The sequence below is a fragment of the Gavialis gangeticus genome, unplaced genomic scaffold (genome assembly GCF_001723915.1).
Source record: "Gavialis gangeticus isolate Ggan-Ray unplaced genomic scaffold, GavGan_comp1, whole genome shotgun sequence".
In the NCBI taxonomy this organism is placed as follows: Eukaryota; Metazoa; Chordata; order Crocodylia; family Gavialidae; genus Gavialis; species Gavialis gangeticus.
The window spans coordinates 3,554,680-3,572,068 of NW_017729000.1; the positions used below are offsets into that span (position 1 = coordinate 3,554,680).

At 46.9% G+C, this 17,389-nt stretch overlaps 1 protein-coding gene across 2 annotated transcripts; it reads left to right on the forward strand.

Annotated features, from left to right (window-relative positions):
- Positions 1-2,092: 2,092 nt before the first annotated feature.
- On the forward strand, positions 2,093-16,776 carry FAXDC2 (fatty acid hydroxylase domain containing 2). 2 transcript variants are annotated; one of them, XM_019506096.1, is made up of 8 exons: positions 2,093-2,324; positions 9,354-9,445; positions 9,563-9,666; positions 9,792-9,913; positions 11,652-11,857; positions 13,745-13,850; positions 15,114-15,280; positions 16,519-16,776. In XM_019506096.1, the coding sequence occupies exons 2-8, from the start codon at positions 9,375-9,377 to the stop codon at positions 16,661-16,663; spliced, it is 921 nt and encodes a 306-aa protein (XP_019361641.1). In that variant the 5' UTR covers positions 2,093-2,324; positions 9,354-9,374; the 3' UTR covers positions 16,664-16,776. The 2 variants fall into 2 exon arrangements, with proteins under 2 accessions (XP_019361641.1, XP_019361642.1); XM_019506097.1 differs by lacking the exon at positions 2,093-2,324 and adding an exon at positions 8,050-8,281.
- Positions 16,777-17,389: the final 613 nt, after the last annotated feature.

Here is a 17,389-nt window from a genome sequence, read left to right on the forward strand (position 1 = left end):
CACCCCCTACTGGCCCGCCTCACGTGGTGGAAACAGCGGAGGCATACGAATACCCAGCTGTGTTCCTGAGGTGGGATCTCTGCACCCGCCACACCCCCCACAAAGGATCCGTGTCCTAATTAGCCCTTCCTCATCACTGGAACCAGGTGTTTTTATCATGAGTCCTGGGATCCTCCAAAATGTATATGCAGATGAGACATAGGTCATCCTGGTCCAGCTTCACCTCATGGAGGGACCACTAATCATATGAGAGAGGGGCCAACAGAAGGATTCTGGGTGAACTGTTTGGAGCCCAGTTTGGTGATGTTTGCCAGGCCATAAAGGCTGGTGAAGAAACAGGACTCATGGGAAATGGAAAAGATAGGCGCAGCTCAGCTGTCGGAGTGAAGATAAAGTAAAAAATATATGCAATTTGGTTTGTCACCATGAGATTAAAAAAGAATAGGTGCTGAAAGGGACTGCACTCAGTGGACACTAACATATATCTTATTCAGATGGGTTGCACCAACCTGTCTTGGTGGTAGCATGTTTGTCCCATCAGCATGTTTGTCCAACGTCCATGTATTTTATTGGCATGATCAGCGTTGGCTGCATTTAATCAATGTCACGGTTTCCACTGCTGAGCATATACTGCTTTTAGCAGCAGTTCAAAGATGGACAACGTATTTAGTGAAATTTCCTTGTATGCAAATGTAAGACAAGGGGCTTTTTCCCCCATGCTGATTGGGGGAAAAAAACCTCGTATTCAAGTAAATATGGTACTTTTACTCTATGCCTTAGATAACATAAGCTACCTCTTCCCTGCATGAGAGAGCAGTCATGCCATATGATATTCCACGTGCAATTTATTTGGCTGCCTATTGTGTCTTTGCAATGCCAGTGTCATTCCAGCTCATGCTAATGGAAATTAGATTGTCAGGTCTTATAATGGACTAATCTGAAAAGTTTTACAGAAGGTACTGAACCTGTCTAACTGTCTTCCAGGTCCCAGCAGCAGTTACTGTATTTTTGCATCTTTCTTCCTAGACGCACTTGTTCTCTGTAGTGTGTATATCCTCGCACCATGAGCATATACAGCCGTGACGACCAGTTCTTCAGTAATTTCCTCTGTTAACATTTTGGAGAATGGGCACAGCAGACACTCTAAGGACCTAATCTTGCAGGTCCAGCAAAACTACCATTGATTTGACCTCAGTGTGGGCATTGCTAGGGCAATCACAAAGGCTGTCTGTGAAAGGTTTAATAAAGAATAAGGCTTTTTCTCTTGAGTGCACAGCGGCCCAGATTCTGCCCTCCTTTCCTCCTGTGCAATCCCATTCACATCCTGGGGCTTGCTAGATGTAACCAAGGGCAGAGATGCTTCATGCTGAAGACCTGAGCGCAGCTGAGATGTGATCAACCGGAAGGGACATTTTTAAAGTCAAGTTGTTGTTAGCAAAGGTTAATGACACAGGAACAGAAACCTCCAGATCAGCCCCACAACAGGCACGGCACATGCACAAGAAATGCAGAGTCTCCCATACCCATGGAAAGGTAGTTCAGTCTCCATGCCTCTAAACCTCGGCCAGGCTACGGAGACTGTCAGTGAAGGGACCAGTCAGGGCCAAGGACAGGGCTGTTTGCTATGCCGTGGACTCCTGCCCACTTGGGATTTCAAGAGCCCTCATATTGGTAACTGTTTTCAGTCATTGCTAACCTGGGCTGGATTCCAAGCAGTGACCAAGTGGTGATAAGCTCCCTTATCATGTTACCAACCTCTGGCACCCAGTCCCCTATGCTATGCGAGTTAAGATTGCACGCTGTCCTCAAATGTTAATCCCTTGCCAGCAATTTATTCTGCGGGAGCAGATTTTTTAAAACTCCCTATTTAGTTTTTCATCCTGGCATCATGATAGAAAAAGTTTGTCTCTCTCACATTTCATAAGACTTGCTTGCGTACTCCCAGATGGGCTGGAATGGCCCCCTGGGCACAGCATATTCCAGGAACAGTCAGGTTCAAGGGAAGACTGTGTTTTAACACACTCTGAAAAAATTGTTTTTGTCTGTTTCCCCATCCTCTTTTGCCATCCCGTTCCCAAGGGCTCTCTGGGTTGAATGCTAACACACACTATAAAATACTTATTATGCAATTTTCCTCACTTGCAAAAAAAAACCCGTGGGAGGGGCATTACAGCTTTAAAGGTGAAAAGTCACCCATGGACTAATGTGAAGATTGTGATTGTTGTCAGCAGCATATTCCTTCATCCTGAAAGTCTCTGAGCCACTTGTTATTGCAGAGGAAGGGAGACGCTGGATGTTGCACCCCACCTGAAGAGCAGACGCAGGTAAATCCTTCAAATGAAATGTCATACAGCTGTTTTAGATGTTGGGTGCACTCAGAGCTTCCTGGCCTAACTGAGCCACCTTCAGAGGGAAACAGGAGAGCAGCTGTGGCTTGAGTTACTTAACGCTGGACAAGGTAGAATAATAGGGGCTTCATGCTTGGAGCAGGCTGGAGTTGGGCTAAATCGGGGTGACAAACTCACCTAGGAGCTGGTGGGTAGATCCAGTGCTCGGGGTTCCTCGTGGGGCGGATCTGGACCCAGTGAGGGAAGCAGTGGTGGAGCAGGAGTTAATGGTGCTGTCATGCACCCCACCACCCCGCATCCCTAGCAGGGCTTTATTGCTGGAAATTTGGTGGTGATCCCTGACCTCGCTGGTTCTGATCCCTCCGGGAACCAGGCGAAATGGCTCTGGATGCATGATCTGAGCCATGAGCTGTCTCTGATCCCCTGGTCTAGATGAACAAGGTCTTTCCCGCAGTGTAAATTGCTCTGGTCCTGCAGGATGGATGAACTGATCATTTTTAAAGTTATTATTTTTATTTGTGTTTAGATTGTAAATTGTAAAACGAACATGTTTAAATAAAATTGACTTTCATACAAAATATTTTAAGGATTATGCTTTTTATAGTCTCTTAAAATATCGATTAAAAATAAATATCCTGACTCCATGAGCCCCTGTCAAGAACCTTGAGTTACTTACTGCATGTTTTCCTATAGAAAGGGTGAAACACAGACAAACATCTAACTTTCAAGACAAACTTAACAAAGGTGGCACAAGAGATCGTGTATTATTTTAAGGCCTGGAGTCCGTGGGGCGATGGGGGGGAGCTATTTTTACACTAGACTTGACAAACTCCTCACAAGTGTCTGGATCGTGCCCCGAGCCCCAGGAAACACCATCACATAACTCCTCAGGATTTGGGTAGCTTCATATGCCTGCTTTATGCTTCTTCTTGCATGAGGTCTACTGACCTCACTTCTCAAACCAGAAATATTTATGACTGCAGCTACCAGGGAAACTTAATCCAGGCCATGGAAAAACACTGATGGGCCCAGTAACAACCAGCCATTGTTTCTGGGTACCATTCAAGTTAATATTTTGGTTTGTTTCTGTGCACCTCTACACAAACAGGTACGGACAGAAATCCATTCGTTTCTCAATGGCCTCCCTCCTCGCCTCTAAACTCACAAAATGCTGTGTATACAAGAGGTATGTGGGTTACCCAAGCAGGAGTCTTGGATTAGTTTTAGTTCTTTAGTTTTTCTGGAGGGGAAGCTGTAGAGGAGCTCTGTCACAAGGGAGGAGGCAGAGGGATAGGGAGCAATACTGATTGTGTCGATGGTAGAAATGAGGACAGCATGGGAAGAAGGGGCAAAGCTTCTCAGAAGGCAACCTCTAGTGAGCTTTGCAACTCTTGAGGAACTGGAGAAGAAGCTGCCATGGCTGCAGGTCCTAAAAGACTTGCTTTGAAAATATTGACAAGAGTTCCCTGTACCTCTGGGTAAAAAGGAGTGCACGTCACATGTAAAGGCTGCAGCAAAGAGATGCAAGGCCCTAGCCACAATACTCTGAGAAATGCTCTTCAGGAGATGACTTTGAAGATGATGCTATGGACAGGTCTCAATAATCTGGATCAGCTGGTTAGTAAACTGACTTTTGTCCTGTTCTTGTGAACAGTCTATCATGCCTTGCTATGTTAATAACGATCACTTAGGTTATAATTGTCACTGTGGTGGATTACTTATGTTTATAATTGTCACTGTGGTGGATTACTTAAGTACCTCAAAATATTTGTATTACAAAATAGAATTGGTATGTTTATTGTGGAACTACTTATCTATTCCATTTCTATAGTTACTGCTGGACTTCTGAAATAATATTTAAATGATTATTTAATATAATCAAACAACTTAGGTGAAGATTTGTTGTTTAAAAGTAAAGTTTTATTAGGACTTTATGAATTTGAAAATTTAAACACATGATTCCTCCCCCCCCACACATAGACATACACTCTCTTCAGTATATTGCTAGACATAAGAGATTGAGTACATTTGGATAATCCTTATGATTTATTATTTTCCCTTTAAAACTGTGTTTGGAATAAATTAGATTTAAACAGCTGGCCAAGTACAACTAGCTGCAGTAAAAGGACCTTTGCATTTACAATATCATTTTTTTTTAAAGCAGTGCCCTGAATAAGACACAATGGGCATGTGGGTATGTCTACACATGCATTTATGCCATCTTAAATTTACTGCGCAGTAAATTACTTTGCAGTAAGTGGGAATAGGTCAGTGTCTACACGTGCAAGTGTTAAAGTGCATTAACGTTGTGTGTGGACTGACTTGGGACTAAAGTTAGTCCCAAGTCAGTCCACACACACAGTAGGCATGTGTACATGTGTGCATTTACTGTGCAGTAACCAAAATTGCTGCACGGTGTGGGTGCGCATTTACACGTGCGTGCCCATACTGCACAGTAAATACGGTGACCTACGCTGACTTGAGTGCAAATTTGATACCTTTATCATGCAGATATCAAATTTATACCTGATTAGTTACCGTACAGCAATGCATGTATAGATGCCTTACTACTCAGTAACACTGTGTGTGTGGACTGACTTGGAACTAACTTTAGTCCCAAGTCAGACCACACACAGCATTACTGCACTTTAATGCCTGTATGTGTAGATGCTGGCCTTTTTCTGCTTACTCCGCAGTAATTTACTGAGCAGTAAATTTAGGCTGGCATAAATGCACACATAGACACGCCCAGTGTTACTGCACAGTAAGGCAGCTACATATGCGTTACTGTGCGATAACTAATCAGGCATACATTTGATAACTGCATAATGAAGGTATCAAATTTACACTCAAGTTGGTGTAAATTGCCATATTTACTGCGCAGTACAGGCATGCATGTGTAGATGTGCATGCATACTCCACAGTAATTTTGGTTACTGTGCAGTAAATGTGCACGTGTAGACACACCCAAGGAGTAACAATTGCTTCTTTTTTTTTACCATTTTGTCTGACAGTCTAGTTTAGACTTCGAAGTATAATTGTGAGTATCCATCATCTACAGAGTCCACAACTTTGGAGTCACCTGCTGGTACCATTATCAGTGCTGCAACTAAACATGACAGACAGAAAATTGCCTGTATAAAAATAAAAGACTTCCTTTGCCTTCCAGTAAAACCCTGGATGAATCTGTAATCAGGACAGGCAGATTGCAGGAAGACTCCATAGATGAAAAGACTGGTCGGTTCATTTATACGACAAATTCTCCCATATGTCTTGTCTAAAACAAACATTTCATTGACACTGTTCAGTCACTACCACCAGGCTGCACTCCACCTGATAAAGCAGGCATTGCTGTAAGTTTGCTGGGTACAATAGATGAGAAGGAAGTTGAAAAGTGTGCAGAAATACTGACAGGAAAAGCATTAATCTGAGTCTGACGGATGATAAATGGTACGCAATGATCTGGTATTATGCGCTTATGTGACAAGAGGGCAGGCTTGCTGTCTTCTACCAACAATGGGTGCAGATATTTGAAGGGTGTTGTCAAGTCCTCTCTTCTCCAGACTCTCAGTTCTTACGGGCATTAGTTTTGTCATATTTCCTAGTCCCCTAATAATTTGTGTTGCTCTCCCCTGGACTCTTTCTAAGTTTTCCACATCTTTCTTGAAGTGTGATGCTTAAAACTGGACACAGTACACCAGATAAAGCCTTACCAGTGCTGAATAGAGTGGAAAAATTGCTCTCCATGACTTGAAAACGACTCTTCTGTTAATACAGTTTAATGTGTTATTGGCTCGTTTTGTAACAATAGGGCACTCTTAGCAAATATTCAGCTTCTGGTTTGCTACACCCCCCCATGTCCTTTTCTGCAGTACTGCAGCCTAGTCAGTCATTCGCGGGTCTGTATTGTTGTACTGAATTTTGCTTAAGGGGTGACATGGATGGAACAAAGTGATGGTGGAAGCTATTCCAGCCCTGAATCCCAAATGTTCTGAGCAACACCAAAACAATTTATTAGGCAATATGAAATGAATTAAGCAATACCAACACAAAACTCCAAAAAGTTTACAAAGGTATGCTCATGTAGGCCTTCCAAATGATGCAATGACTAGGGTGGCCAGCACCCCAGGGGTTGCAATCACAGCAGCTGAGCGTTGTTTGCTTCTTTGGCTTCACTAGCTTCCCAAGTGATAATCTTCTCCTGCATTTTTTTCTGTGGTTGACAAGCCTTCACCTACAGTGTTGTTGCTGGTTCTTGACAATGACCCCCCTCACAGCAACTATCACCCTCTTATTTTGTTACCCACCTTCTGTCTTTCAACTTTCTCATTGCTAGGTATGTCAGTTATGTAGGTCATAGAAGTCAGAGGGAAGTAGGGAGCTCCAGAGGTTAAATATCTAATCCAACCTCCTGCCTGAGGCAAAGATCATCCCTATCCCAACCATCCCACACAATCACAATCTAAATTCTGCATAAGACTCCCCTCCACCCTGACACAACATAGGCCTAACACCCTAACCTGCCACAGGTAAAGCAGGGAAACAATGGCAGGCAATGTCCTGCTGCTATATAACATTGTCCATATATGTTCAAGAGGTCCTGGGTAGAGGGCCATGTCCTCCACTACAGAGCAAGGCAAAATCCTCCACTGTCCATACCAATCTGGCCATGGGTAAAATTCCTTTCTGCCCCCAACTATGATGGTTGGTCTGAGCCTGAGTGGGGTGGGGGAGATCCTTTAGCCAGGAGCTTCCAGCTAGCAGGAGAATAGGCACAGCCCCATTGCAATCCCCAGCCTTAGCTGTAACCAACACTCAGTGCCTCTTGGGGAGGCTAAAAAACACCCTGACTCATATAGTTCAGCCAGGTCAGTCATCCCCTCAAGCTGCTTTGTGCTTGCCTTATATCCAGCTCATGGTATTGGGATGCCTCAAAATAGCATTGGTCATGTCAAGACCTACACATATGTCTGTATGCAGTTGTTGCATCCAAGATGCAGGACATTGCACATATCTATATCAAATTTCATTCAATTCATGTTGGACCGTTTCTCTAATTTACCAAGGTCATTCTGAACTGTAATCCTACCCACCACAGCGTTTGCAACTGCAGTCATATTGGTGTCATGAGCAAACCTGCGAAATACGTGCTCAATCCCATACTCCAAATCGTGAATGAAGACACAGAACAATATTTGCCCAGGACAAATATTGGGCAACCTAACTTAAGATCTCCTCCCAATTAGACATGACTGGTTAATCCTCTCTTAAGTGTAACATGTGGCAGGGGGCCTTGATTCAGTCTCTGAGGTGCAACTCCCCCCTGCTTTCTGCCTGACTTCAGCCAGTAACGACCTCTCTTTCCTTGCCTTTGCTCACGATGATTTGTGACAAAAATCATAACAAAATAGATTTGACTACTTGGTCCCAGTTCTATGTTGGATTAAAAAGAAATGCAGAAGAACTGCTGCATACGGCTGAACCGATTTCCTTGGGTAGACTACCGAAAGACAGCTGCTGCTGCCGTACTAAAACGTAGAAAGGACTCCAAGAGATGTTGAGGGAAGACCTACCCACCAATAAAGCGAAATTGCAGACATGAAAGGAGAATGTAGCTCAAGCACCTATGCCAGCTCTCTTTCTTGTCAGCAGTCTCAATCAGAGGAGGTCCCTCGCTGCTCAGGAAGATGACATGTTTATTACGGCATAGGCATGTAATAATCATTAACAGTCACACCCACCATAACACAGTTCTGGGCTGGCGGTGAATGGTGGGAGCCATACAAGCTTGCTGAAGAATGAAAGTCACACTCCTGAACTGACAGGCGTCACTAGCAAAACACTGGGAACTTGAGTGAGTGGAGGTGTTAAGTCAAGTCAGCTTTTGACACCGGGGAAGGCTGTTTTCTTCACTCCCCCGAACTCCTTCACAGGTGAGAACACAATTTGATTTTTCCAAGCTAACCTGCAACAATCAGTTTACTTCGCTGTTGACGATGAAGCCCTCTGTTCAATAAGCCATTTAGTTGTGAATATGGCCGATGTGTTGATAAGAGATGTGTATCCTGAACCTTTATGGCTGTATTTAATAAACATAATGTGTTACATGCTGTTGTATCGTTAATTAAAGTCCAACTACCATCCTAAGGCGGCTGCTTGACACAAATCCTGAAACAGGTTAATTATCTAGTAAAGAAGCTCTATATCATTCACCATTTTCTAACACCCTGAAGTTGCACAGTTAATAAGAATTTGAAAATATTCAGCTTTGTAATGGCTTAAATAAATGCCCAGTTACAGTATACCCTAGTAGGTAGCAAGAGCAACTGCAACAACAGTAAAATAAAGGTTCTGGTTGTTTTAAAACTTGTACCTGTACTTTTTGTATCAGCCACTGAGAGGGCACCTCTTGTTAGAGAATAACTGCAGTAAAAAGGGAAAAGATTCAAATCAGGGGTTTAAACTGAAGCTTTCCAGGTTGTGATTTAAATTAATCCATCCTATCTTAAGGGCTGCATAAGTGAATTCCTCGTGGCTAACAGTATGATAGATATGTTTCCTCCTCAGTCTCATGTTCGCTACAGATGCACGTGTTTGTATTCTTATTAAAATACCATTTCTTACCTGGCACAACTTCATCAGTCTGCTATATATCTGCTCCTGCAGTGAATGTCTTATATTATATGAATGTGTTCATATAATACTGATTTTTTTCCCTAAACCTTGGACTAGCTGAAAGGAATTTCTGTGCAATACTGGCTTTTTGTCCTGTTAGTATTGCTTAGACTTATATCCCACCTTATCCAGAAAGGTGCAGAGTGGCTTACACTAACAGATAAGCAACCCACTAGCTAGAAACAGGCAGGACTGAAAAAACCCTGACCCAGACAGACCTGGGTCTGGCATCCTAGGACCAGCTCTTCCGTTTGCACCTGTCAGTTTAACTAAACTAGAACGGCTAGTCCATGGCAGCAGAGATGAGCTTACATTGCTCCTTACTCATAGGAAGGGAAAGTGTTGGCCACCATGAAGACATCTGCCTTCATAACAGGCACAAGCCTGCTCCTGTTTGGTGCCTTCAGCAATTCTGCCGCCTGGTAAGACCACTCAGCCACCATGGCTTGATGGATCTCAATGGGGAGCGGGGAAATGGGGTCACAATTTTGATAACGACATGTTGAACATTGTGTGATTGTGAGGATTTCTCCCTGCAGGACCAGGCAGAAGAGCTGGGAGCCTGCAGACCATTTCTGGCAGATGCAGTGGCAGAAAGTTTACCACCTCTTTGGTGCGAACGAACAGGCCATTTACTTTTTGGGTGAGTCGCTTTCAAATGACACCGTCCTCTGCATGGCACTGCACTGGAAATGACTGCCGATCTCCTGAGACTCCTATTTATTCATAGCCGCCTGTCCCTTGCGTCTTTTCTTCTCTCTGCCACAGGGACACTGCTGGTCCCGTTCCTTGTTTTTTGGTGCGTCAATGGAGTCTACATGGTGGCTGATGTGACTGGCAAGCCCAATTTCATCACCCGTTACCGAATTCAGCTGGGGAAAAACGACCCCGTACGTATTTCTCACTGTTTCCAAAGCTGGAGGAATAGCTCCCACACTTCCTCAGCCTAAGGGGAGAGAGAAAGGGAGGAGGACCCTGCTCACTGTCTGAGGCTCTTCTTTACTGGGATAGTGGCTTGGGACCGAGGAGATTTCGAATCCATTCTCAGTAACATGACCTCTGCACATCCATGGGCAAGTCAGCCACTTTCTGTATCTGCTCCCATATCTATGAAACAAAGCCATTGCTGTCTTCCTTGCACTTCATGTCTAACTTGCCCATGTCATTTGCAAGTATTTCAGGGGATGGGGCTATTTTTCTTATGTAGCTGCACTACCCAGACCTGGATCAGGGTCTCTGTGCGTTCACATGCCGTTAGTATAGCATACCAGTGCCAAAAAAAGAAAAGCAGAGGGTAGGAAATGCAGCACAGGGGGGTTCATAGGCACTAGGTTTGGTAGTTCATAGGCACTTTGTGAGGAGGGAAGGGCTGTATCCTCTGGCCGCCTGCTTTCAGGAAGGACACAGATGTCTAAGAGGAGCAAGGCTTGCACGTTTCCTTTCCACTGGCCTTCCACGGTGCGCAGGTGCACCCATGCCCTCCTCCCCACTGTGTGCTGCAGTATACTAGCTAGAACCAGGGGATTGCTTATATGCACCTTGCAGCTCAGAGGCTTCCTCATAATGAATTAACCTCTTCTTAAGTGCAAACAAAGGTCTCTGGGTAGCTGTGATATCTTTTATTAGTATTAGTCTAGGGATATAGGCAGACAAGGGTCTTTGGGTAGATGTGATATGCAAAGTGAGGCATCTAGCGTGCAGTTGTGCACTTGTCAAAACAGTCCAGGGTTATGTGTAGCTGTGTAAGCACATTGCACAACACTGCTCTGCACCCATCATGATCCACTCCAAAAGCACTGGAGAGTCTCAGCCCACCTTGGGAGTTAACAGGCTTCACTAAAGATGGTTACAGCTTCTTTGAAAGTGCTGGGACAGGTGCAGAGGCCAAATTACACGCCCCGGTAGTCTGATGATCTCAAGAAGATCTGTATTAAGATCTGTTGGAAAGTTCAAGTTATAGACTAGAGTGCTTTAGCCACCACTTCTCAGTTGGACGTCCCACAGGTGTGAACAAGAAGCAGGCTGCCCTTGTGAAAGGAGGATCCTGAAATAAGAGGATCATCTCTGTTGAGACACATGGGTGGATCTATCGTTGTTTTTATTAGCGCAAGATGGAGCAACACCCTAGCAGCAAGAGGGTCAAGGAGCATGCCTGGGACTATGCCCCTCCTGTGAGAAGGGGGTGTTTGAGTAGGTGCATGTGTTTTCCCTCACCCATAGTTGACTCCCATGCTCTGTTTCTGGCAGCTTTTAAATAATGGGGAGTGCCAGAAAACACCATGGCCAGGCAAGCCTTGTGACTTAGAGCCAGAGCGATGCAAAAAGTTCCTGACCCAGTTTCAGCCCCTCCGACAAGGAGGTGGAAAGCATCCTCTGCGGATGGTAAACCATGCGTGATTTGCTGCTTTGCAGTGAAATGCATTCCTGTTGACTTAGGCATTCATCCCTTGCACCACCCCTGTTAGTTAAGCACCAGTGGGAACCCCAGGGCAGCCAGAAAGTAGTGAAGCAACTGAGCTATACCAGTGTAAAAGGCCTTTGAGTCTTGACAAAGGGCCCCTCCTCTTAGCCCCAAACCCCCAGGGTTTCATTTTGGTCACCGAGCTCATCTCTCCTCTACTCATATAGGTTGATACAAAAAAGCTGCTCCAGGCTGTTTGCACAGTGGTGTTTAATTTCGTCTTCATCTCTGTCCCACTGGTGGTGCTCACTTTCCCCATCGTGAAATGGTGGGGGGACCCTTGCAGAGAAGAATTGCCCACGTTCAGATGGGTCCTCATAGAGCTGCTCATCTTTGGCCTGGTAGAGGAAATTCTCTTCTACTATTCGCACCGGTAAGTTGGACAGGACCTGAGCAGGGGAATGGGCCTCTGTGCTGTTACAGCTTAAGACTGAAAAGAAGGGCAATGAAAATGGTTTGGGAGGCTGGGGCATGCGACTTGTGAGGACAGGCTGAGGGCACTGGGCTGATTTAGTCTGGAAAAGAGAAGACTGAGGGGGTCTTTGACTCCCTGCAGGGGGCTGCAAAGAGGATGGAGCTGGACTGGTCTCAGTGGGGGCAGATGGCAGGACAAGGAGCAATGGGCTCAAGCTGCAGCAAGGGAAGTTGAGGTTGGATATTAGGAAAAACTTTCTCATGAGGAGGGTGTGAGAGAATCCCCTTCCAACCTCCTCTCTCTTTGGGGGTGGTCTGTTCCCCCTCTCACTCACATGTGTCAATCAATTCAGTTGGTAGGCAGCCAACTCACTGCCACTACCTATGCGACCGGCTTCAGGTAAGATAGTGTGAATTTAACCACTCTATTGTCTTGAGCTCTGACTTTATGACATAGGGGCAGGGGCTTACGCCCGTGTCACTCCATTAGGTAACTGCAGTGTTTTTCAAATTAATTGGCTGGCATCAAATGGCACCTGTCCCTGCCTGGGTCCAGGTAGTGAGGGCAGGAGGGCTATTTAAGAGGGTCCCTCCAGGAAGAATGGGCAGGCATTTTAAAACACACTGAAGCAGGGACCACCGCAGCTCTCTCTCATTCTCTGGATGCAGAAATGAGTAACTGAACAGAAACTTAACTAGGAACTTAGTTGACTGTAATATAGTCGTGTATCAAAAGGCTGACAAGCCACTCAGATTTGCTCAAGGATGGTTTTTCTTTCTATATTTTGCTATTGGTATTCCTTCCCCACCCTATCCCTCTTGGATCAATAAATCTACCTGTTTTAGCACCCCTCGCTGTGTGTGCTTAAGAGGGAAGGGACCTGCTAAGGTGGGCTCAGCAACTTTACTTTCCTCCTGAATGGGAGGCTGCTGGTGACAGCTTCAGGCTAATAGAAGCATCCCAAAATCCCAAGGTGTACAGGGCCTGTGTAACCCAGGTGGCACAGTGCCCAGCCAAAGACCTGAGTCCAGGCAGCAGTACCCCAGGCTTCCAGGTGTGCTCCAGGGAGGGGATCGGCCAGATGTGAGCCACCCCAAGGGAGACACTTGAAGCTTGGTTTTCGGGGGGGGGGGTGCAGTGAGGTGGGTGGTTCAGTACAGGAGCATCCCCAACTGGGATGTGAAACACTGGAACAGGTTGCCCAGAGAGGTGGGCGGACTCTCCATCCTTGGAGGTTTTTAAAACCCAGCTAGATAAAGCCTTGATTGGGACAATCTAGTTGTGGCTGGTCCTGGTTTGAGCAGGGGGTTGGACTAGATGTGACCTCCTGATATCCCCTCCAATCCTCATTTTCTACAATTCTCTGACTAGGTCACAGGCTAAGAAAAGCACTTCACTGCATGACTTCTTTATGTAGTGCTAGCACCCAGGAGAGCCAGGAGCTGGGTACTTTCTCATGTGCAGTTTGCTTATATCTAAAGTCAACCAATGCAAGGTAAAGGACAACTTCCCTTCTGCAAAGCATTCGTAGGATTAAACACACATTGAAGACAACTGTGGGGCCAGAGCCTAGAACCCAGAAGTCCTTCTATCCTGGGGTAGCAGGGGCTACTAGTGGCTCCGTTTCCCCAAAAAGGGCGAGGTCTTTTAATGGCCTTTAATACAGATACCTGAGGAGAGCTAGTCATCCATCTACTTTGGACCCCTATCTGTTGATTACATAGGTGTACAAGCAAGGATAAGGCCCCACCCATCTTAACATGCTGTGCCCAGGCTTAGCTTCTGCATGGTTATCATTTATTGGATTTAACAGGCAGGCTTCTACTTCTGGTTCTCTCTGTTCAGGCTTCTTCATCACCCACTTCTGTATAAGCATATACACAAGAAGCACCATGAATGGACAGCCCCTGTGAGCGTGGTCGCCCTGTACAGCCATCCAGTAGAGCACCTGGTAAGTGGACGCTCTGGGGGCTACTGCCCAAGAACCAGTCACGTAGGCCCCATCACAGAGCAAATGCGATGGAGAAGACCAGCTGCCCACTTGCCCCTTTCTTCTGGGGAATCCCATAATGGCAGGAAAGGCCCAGTGTAAGGCCTTGTGACCTTCTGTACAGGGCCTCCTGAGTGCATGTGCATGCTACTTCTGGAGATGCAGCTAAGGCCAGGATTTTAGCAAAGGGAAATTACAGGAAACATCATGGCAGAGACACCGGGGGTGGGGGGGGGACGTTTAGAGAAAAGCAACCTCTGAGTGTGTACGGCAGCTAAATACATCCATGTCAAGAGTTGCCCCCCGCGCTGAACAGCATCTCACAGTTGTAGTTTGGAAGGCTAACACCTCCCTCCCAGCCTTTCCTAATAGCCAGTGTCCTTGCCTGAACAACATCGCCCGTGATCTGTTGTGGTGTCCTGGGCACTCACAGGAGTCACAGAGCTGCATCAGGGTCACGGCTCCTGTGAGAGCATAGGTGCACCCGCTAGCTGTGGGTTTTTGTCTAGCCACACAACATCCAGGCAGGACGTAGGCTAATGAACATACACAGGAGCTGCAGGGGAATGTCTGCAGGGTAATAGCATTGTAAACTGTGCATAAGGTGATTTCGTGCTCCTGTGGGACAGCTTGATAGGTGGAGGGAGGCAAGGATGAAACCTCCTGCTCAGAGAGCAAACAAAAAGAGGCTTGCTTTCTGGCAGGGGAGATACCATGAAGGGGTTATTGATCAAGGTTTTAATTACCTGGCAGGGAAGACCCCCCACACTCTTCTCAGCCTTGAATGATTTGGTGCAGTTAGAGGGTGAAGGCTTGTCCTGTGCACTGTGGGCAGGCTGACCCCTGCGAGCATCTACAAATGCCTCCAAAACGTGAGGATCTCTGCCACCTAATTTATGGTCATGGGGCATTGCTCTCTAGCTTGCTCCTTTGGCCTTTTGGAGCAAGAGGCAGGCAAGATTAGGGGGCTTCTGAAGGAGCCTGGCCTGCAGCGATGGGCTCAGGTGGATAAAGTGTGTGGGCCTGGAGCAAATCCTGTTGGTTCTTTGGTGCAGCCGTTTCAAGGACAGTAAGCTGCACAAAGCAGGATATTTCTCTCTGGGACTGCCCCATCACTGCTAACAGACAGGTCCCAGCCTCTGAGGGCAGCTGCAGTGAGAAGAGATGGCATTTGGACCAGCTGAGCGGACAGTTTAACATGGCAGGCTTATTTTTAAATCTTAGCTCTCCAACACAGTGCCTGTGATGGTTGGGCCAATCCTCCTGCGATCCCATATCACTTCAACTATGTTGTGGGTCTGCATTGCACTCGTGGTGACAAGCATCTCGCACTGCGGCTACCACCTGCCCTTTCTCCCCTCGCCAGAGTTTCACGACTTCCATCACCTCAGGTAAGTCCCTTATACTGGCTCTGTAGTGCCTCTTCTCTGGGCATGGGGTCACCCCATCCCTGGTGGATCTGAAAGTGGTCAGTAAGTAAAGAGAGCCTGTGAACACAGATGAATTAGCCAAATAAGGCAGTGCAAATATGCTTTTAGCCTTAACATACATAAAGCAGACATAAGAACCAAATGGGTTACACTGCAGAGGACTGGCTTCTCAACCCAGCTCGGGGACTGATGCTTTCTGCAACCTTGAGACTCATCACTGGTTTTCTGTGGCTCTTGGTCAGTGAAGCTGGACTCTGAGCTGCAGAGCAGAAAACAATAGGCCCCTTGGGTTGTACCAAGGAAAGAGGGCAATCTGCAGCTCAGGAGACGTTGCCGGGGCTGTTGCAATCTCTAGCATCAACCATACGTTTGCAGAGGATCTTCTGGGCAGGTGGACTGCTGCTGTCTAGAGCAGCGGGGGAACGCTGCACCTGGCATGTCTGTGCACCGGGGGGGAGGACAAAGCCAGGCATCAGTTATGTATTTTGCAGTTAGGTAATGCTTGGCCCATGTCAAGTGACACACATCCAGTGATAGCCCATTTTACAGTAAGATAACATGGGTGGAGAGACTGCCTAAAGATGCATGGAGCAAGGAGCATCATGGCTGCAAGAGGAGCTCACCCGGATCCCTGGCTCCTAGGCCTGTGCTCAGGTCACTGACCAGTGCCGTCTCCATCGTGGCTCCCCCTGCCCTGTGGAAACAAGGAGGAAGACTGTTCAGTGCCAGCCTAAGTCCAGGCAACATCTGAAGCCCCAGCCGGTGCTCGTACTAGAGCATCATCTTCTCCCAGGAGTAGGGATCCCCGCAGACCTGAGCCAGCTCACAGCTCCCCTGGCTCTGGGAGTATCACAACTGAGTGTGAAAGAGGTGCACAGTGGCTTGAGAATCAAGTGTAGATTGGGGTCTCCATCCCAGGCCCCTGCTCAATATGGGGATGGCAGCAAAAACCCTCCCCGAGTCCCTGAGGACAGGTAACACTTCTTGCTCAACATCCTCTGCCCGGCCTCTCTAAGTACCAGACCAGAAACGTCCCAGCAGGCTGCCAAGCAGAGACTGGTTTAGCTCAGGAAATACTGAACAGAACTGCTGGAGCTCCACGCGGGAGATGGGGTCCAAGAGCAGAGGGAAAATGGCCGCACCAGGCTGTGGTTATCACACTATAATTGTGTGACCTGCACTTCTTCTCTGGTCACCAGGTTCAACCAGTGCTATGGCGTTGTGGGGCTCCTGGACTATTTGCATGGAACGGACACACTTTTTAGGCAAAGCCAGGCCTGTAAGGGACCCTGTGCCTTGCCTAATGCTGGAAGCATCCCCGACTCCCCCGGAAAGGCGAAGTGAACCCCGCCGCTGTCCAGGTGCTTTAGGTCTCAGCACCACGTGAGGGACTCAGGATGATTATTGCCCAGTGATGTGCTAGAGAAGCGGCTATTAAATTTAAAAAGCAAATCACATGCAGTGGAGTTTTGCTCTTGCTTCCCCGCGGCCGCCACCAGCGCAGCCTGGTGGTCTGTGACCCATTCCCAAAGATGGCTGCTGCTTTTTGATCACCCACTTGAATTGCAAAGTTCCATTTCATGTTGGGAGTACATTAGTTTTACCACCCGCGTTAGCCAGGATTTCCCAGTCAGCCTGGCCACAACCTGCATTCGGAGCTGTGCTTCGGTGACTGGTGCCATCTCATGCCAAGAGCCCCCGGGGTGTGGGGGCATTGACTCCGAAAACTACCTGGCAATTAACTAAAAAATACGATAACACCCAAATGAGATGTTAGATGGCATGTTCCCACCCTTGGCTCCCCCCACGTGGCATATGCTGCACAAACTGGAACTACTGACTTGTTTGACTGTTAAAAGCAATTAATAGGCAAGATGAAAAAACAAAGCCAAGGTACAAAAGCCTTTCCTCAGAGCCACCTGGAGCTCTGTAAAACAGCCAGTTACAATCATAGGACGTGAGGGTTGAAGGGAGCTCAGGAGGTCACATCTAGTGAGAGCAGGACCAGCCCCAACTACATCATCGCAGCCAGGGCTTTGAGCTGGGCCTTAAAAGTCTCGAAGGATGGAG

What these genes read in the sequence shown, in the direction of transcription:
- FAXDC2 (XM_019506096.1), top strand. Translation starts at nt 9,375, where the DNA reads ATGAAGACATCTGCCTTCATAACAGGCACAAGCCTGCTCCTGTTTGGT. An exon ending in TTCAGCAATTCTGCCGCCTG is followed by an intron (nt 9,446 to 9,562) that starts GTAAGACCACTC and finishes TTCTCCCTGCAG; the next exon opens with GACCAGGCAGAAGAGCTGGG. An exon ending in AGCTGGGGAAAAACGACCCC is followed by an intron (nt 9,914 to 11,651) that starts GTACGTATTTCT and finishes CTACTCATATAG; the next exon opens with GTTGATACAAAAAAGCTGCT.